Source organism: Solanum stenotomum, chromosome 2 (genome assembly GCF_019186545.1).
Source record: "Solanum stenotomum isolate F172 chromosome 2, ASM1918654v1, whole genome shotgun sequence".
Classification (NCBI taxonomy): Eukaryota; Viridiplantae; Streptophyta; class Magnoliopsida; order Solanales; family Solanaceae; genus Solanum; species Solanum stenotomum.
In genome coordinates, this window is record NC_064283.1 from 29868685 (window position 1) to 29874275 (window position 5591).

Genomic DNA, 5591 nt, shown 5'->3' on the forward strand with positions numbered 1-5591 from the left:
GGCTTGTTAAGATCTCCCATCTTGACATCCGCGGTTTTTTCAATTGTAGTCATTTTGAATCTCCATAAAATTGTTAGTGAAAAATTACAAAATAACAAAGTTACAAGATTACAATTGAAAGAAAATGAAGAAATAAAAATCTCTTCAGGCTGAGGCGCGGATATCTCGCTGTCTTTAAGGAGATTCAAGCACACTGCAACAAATGTTTTTCACCGATTCAACAGTAGTCCTTCTTGACTTGTCCACTCCAGGATACAACAGCCTAATCACAAAAGTGTAACTCAACAACTATGGACAAGAGTTGAGTCCAAAGCTCCACAAAAAGAACACCTCCCTTCATCTAATAAAAACTCACTTTTTTTTTTACTAATTTTTTTCACTATATATTTTTCTAGTGTCTTAAACCAAATGAAGACCACCACTATTTATAGTAGAAGAAGTCTTCCTAGAAATGATTAAGAAGATAATGGGGTAGTAAATAGTGATGATAAATGGCTTAGAGGTTACATATGGTACATAGGTTACAAAGAACAATGGAGGAATAAAGAGTGAGATAATGGAGATTGAATGGTGGAGAAATGATGGCCACTAACGGCTAAAACATGCTGCCAGAAAAAGAGCAGTAGCATATATGCACTAAGCAAGAAGTAACATATACGCACTATCTCTAGGAGTCATATGCAGCAATTAATATTCTCATTAACATTAACACATGATGAGAAGTCAACCAACGACAACATTTTAGAATATTAAAATTTCACTCACACTAACACCAGAGAAAAGTACAATTTAGGAAAATACTATTGTTGGGATGGAGGATGACTTCAAAACCATACTTGAACACCTCACTGCCCAAACAGACGATTTAACTGTCATACCAATTTTTGGTATGTGCAGTACAGGTAAGACAACTCTTGTAAAAAAAGTTTATGATGATTCATATATTCGTTCTCAATTTGACATGCATGGGTCACTATCTTCGAAGAATACAATGAGAGACAAATGCTTCTTGAAGTTGTCTCTACAATTACAAGAAGAAATCAAGAAATGAGTGATGATCAACAAATGAAGATTGTGTAAAGAGTACTGAGGCATGGGACCATATACAAAGAATATTTCCAAATGATGATAATAGAAGTCGAATTCTATTAACCACTCGACTCTTGTATGTTGTTGATTATGTCAGTTGTCCTGATTTTCCACCTCATAGAAAGTCTTTTATAATTCTTGATGAAAGTTTGAACTTCACCAAAAAATTATTCAAAAAAAGATTTGTTTCCTTCTCTACTTGTAGAACTACGGAAGCATATTGTACTACAATGTCGAAGATTACCTCTCTCGATTGTTGTCGTTGCTGGACTTATTTGTCAAATGGACCCAACACATGATAATTGGAATAATGTTGAGGAAAATCTGAACTGATTCTTTGGTACTGTATCCGTAGAGTTTCAATCAATTCTTTCTTTGGAGGTTTTCCTAAAGATAAAAGAGATTAATGTTTCCAAGTTGATTAGAAACAATAAAAGGTTAGAAGTGCTGGCATAGGAGTATCTAGAAGAGTTAACTAATAGAAGTTTAATTTTGGATTGTACACGAAGGACTAATGGAAGGATAAGAACGTGAAAATTCATGATCTTCTTCGCCAACTATGCCTAAGTAAATCTATATATGATCAACGGCGAGTGATCCTTCTATCTACACTTGAAAAGAAACATGATTATTGTATGCGACATAGCAATGGTATAATCCGCACCTTTATTTCAATGCAAGTAGATATTCCAAAACAGATGTTTTACAGTTGAAGTTGCTTAAGGTATTGGACGTATTTTCAATTGAATATTATTTCTCTTGTGTAATACCTCAACTTGTACATTTGAGATATGTTTCTGGAAGAATTGAATAACTTTGCTAATATATATATATATATATATATATCTAATCTTCTTGAGGCAGAAAACCATGGTATTGAAGAAAAGACTTTGCTTTTCAATAACTTGAACATACTTTCTCTTCATTATTCTCCTTTTGCTGCGGAAATCATAAGAAGAACTCCGAATCTAAAAGAGTTAAAGATTTTACAATCAATTGACCCGATCATGAATTTCTCTAGGGATATTTTCCTTAAATGGTACTTGTATACCAAGGGAAGTCATGACTTTGCTGGCTAATTTACCCAATCTCGAACGGTTTTATGCATTCGCTGGAACAAATTGGACACTAAATAAAGATGTTGTGTTTCACAAATTGAAATATCTACGAATTGTAGAAGCAGATCTGCAAAGGAGGGAAGTAGGTAATTTTCCGATGCTTGAGTAACTAATACTGCATGGGTTGCGTAATTTGGAGGAGATTCTCGAGAGTATTTTAGAAATAAATTCTAGCGTGATATATGATAATATAGGCATATCACATTTTTTCTACAAGTTTGTAATATCTTGATATATGTTGATAAAGAATAGATTATTTGTTATGCAACTCAAAGGATAAAATCAACATGACAATGAACTAACAACATAACATAAATAATTAAAATTACTAACTTCGATTGAATCATAACTGATGAACATCATCTAATAAACACAACACTTAGTACTGACTTCGACTGAATCTTAACTCATGAACATTTCATGATGAACACCTCAAATGACAAATGAACCTAGACACTTAATATAATATTTAAGTTTTTAATTTTACTTTCGACAATTCCATAACACGCACACTAGTAATTGGGAACTATGGATCCACTAACACTATTAGCAGAGGGTCCACCAACATAGAGTCCATATGAGGAACTTTAGCTAGCACAATTTGGAGGAGTCCAGGCACTTCCCAATGTCTGAAATGGGAATGCATTATTATTCACCATTTGTGCCTCTATTTCAACCTTCTGTTTTAGAATTTCCAATGCCTTCTTCAAGTGTTGAAGTTGGAATAAGTTAAGTTCTTCGATAGGAGATTCCCACCATACACCATCAGCTCTCTTCCTAATTTCTCGAAGGGATTTTTTGCGATTTTTCTCCATATGGAGAACCCCCTCAAGGGTCATGAGCTTGGTTTTGAGCTCACGAATACCAGCTTCTCTACAAGCCACGATTTGTTGATTGTGGACATCGTTATTTGGTGGAGGGAGGTTCCTCCCAAGGAACCTCTCCACCAACCTGTCCACGCTAGGGTGACCAAAGGAGAACACATTTTTGCCGTCGGGGGAAAATATCACAATGACAATTTCAGCACCACATAGCGTACAAAGTTCACTAGCCTTTTTGAATAGACCAGCACGACGCTTAGAAAACGTAACTCCTAAGTTACTCGCCTTCTTGATTTTCACCATGTCAACCCTTTGACGACCCTTGTTGATTTTTCTTGTCATGTCTAAACTATCACTAAGAAATTGTGAAAGTAAATTTGTGAATTTTGGTCTTAACAACAACTTTATATAGGAAATTGTGTTTTAAGATAACTTGGGGAGCCTAGAAATTTATGTTCTTTCCTTTTTTGCATTGAAGAAAAGTATTGAAAATGAAAAACATTACATTCACTTGCCCTTCATTCTTTGTCTCGGTAGATATAGACCTTATTATCATAGATTCTTTTTCTCGGTAGATATAGATCTTATTATCATAACTAGAGGATAAATATTTTTTGCTAATTATAATTATATTATTAGATTGCACTTGACTGCCATTTTTTTTGAGAACATTTTTAAAAATATATATATTAAATGATTAATGAAACCCTTAGGGGTCATTTGGTTTGAAGACAAGTTATGTTAGGATTAAATATGATGGGATAAGTTATGTTGGGATAAGTTATGATAGTATTAGTTATGTTAATATTATTTCTTATTGGTTTTTTGGATTGTCAAATATGCATGACATAATTTCTAAGAGTAAGCTTTGTGTTTACAAAAATATCCTCTAAGAATAAATTGTGTGTTTATAAAAGAGCGTTTAAGGGGGTAATTTTGTTATTTTACATTTTTATCCCGGGATAACTTATTCCGGGATTAGTACACCACCCACAAGTAGGGATAACTTATCTCAGTCATAATTATTAATGCTGGGATAAGTTATCCCACACTTTGTAACCAAACAAAAAATTGATGGGTACTAAAAAATTATCCCAGTATTATTTGTCTTTATCCGTCACACCAAACGACCCCTTAATGTTTTAATAGTAACATGAATTTTGCATTTACCATTGAATTTTCCTAGTCAATCATCATTTAGAGACCTATAATGTATCACATCAAGCATATGAGGGTGTTTGGATTTATAAATATTATTATTATTTATACTGCGGTTTAGTGCTCGAATTGGAAAGGTTTTCGCTTAATCACTTTTTTATTTTAATAGACCGCGTTGTTCCGACAGAAATCACATATTGTATATAATGTCCTGATGGAAAATTCGCACATTTCTAGTAGACATTTTCACATTTATTTAGGCTTATGATAGAAGGGAATTAGTTTACGACAAATATAGGAGTAGTTTTAAATATATACAATAAAGTAATTAGTTTACAACAAATATAATAAAGTTTTATTGACATAAAAATTAGCCAAAAAACATAGAAAGTATACATTGACTATACAATATAGCTCGTTGTAAGTTATAGAAAATAGACATTAACTATACAATATAGTTCATCTATACATGAGCTATACTTTAACTATACATTATATACACTCAAAAAGTTGATCAAAGGATCACTTAGTGTAATTATACCAAAGAATTGTTTCAAGAAGAAAAAACAAGTATGACTAAAATGACAGCATTCATAATTTCACAAGTTAAAAATATCCCTCTTCACTCTCAGCAAGACAAAAACACTAATTATTTATTTAGAACTTAATATATATATATATATATATATATATATATATACGTCATCTTCCTCTTGTTCAACAGCCAATACTTTTTGCTTATGAACATTTGCCTTCAGTTCAAGCAAAAAAGGATCTTGTTCTTGCTTCTCTTTTACTTCTGACACTAATGATGATTCAGCCCCATTCATCATCACTACTCCTCCTTCTGTGGAATCCATCAGTCGAACTCCCAGGCGTGCAAGTCTATGCACACCTTTCGCTAACACTCTCTTTTCTTCCTCAATATGGGGCAGTACTACCCATAAATAACCTGCTTAAAGCACCAGCAACAACATTAGCCTTACTTGGATGATCAAGAATACTCATGTCATAATCCTTGAGTAGTTCCAACCACCTCCTTTGTTTGAGATTAAGCTCTTTCTGAGTAAACACATACTGAAGACTCTTGTGATCGGTGAACACATCCACATGTACACCATAAAGATAATGGCGCCATATTTTCAAAGAAAATACTACGGCAGCTAACTCTAGATCATGGGTTGGGTAATTCTACTCATGAACCTTCAACTGTCTGGAGGCATAAACTATAACTTTGTCATTCTTCATTAATACACAACCCAAACCAACTCTAGACGCATCACAATACACCACAAAACCTTGAGTACCTTTTGGTAAGGTCAAAACTGGGCAGTAGGCAACCTCTTTTGTAATTCCTGAAAGCTTTTCTCACAAGCTTCAGACCATTGAAACTTCACTATCTTCT

General features: G+C 33.5%; 1 protein-coding gene across 1 annotated transcript; it reads right to left on the reverse strand.

The window, feature by feature from the left end:
• Positions 1 to 2794: 2794 nt before the first annotated feature.
• On the reverse strand, positions 2795 to 3370 carry LOC125856512 (agamous-like MADS-box protein AGL62). Its single transcript, XM_049536073.1, has one exon. It carries the CDS (start codon positions 3368 to 3370, stop codon positions 2795 to 2797), a length of 576 nt encoding a protein of 191 aa, XP_049392030.1.
• Between the last annotated feature and the right edge of the window lie 2221 nt (positions 3371 to 5591).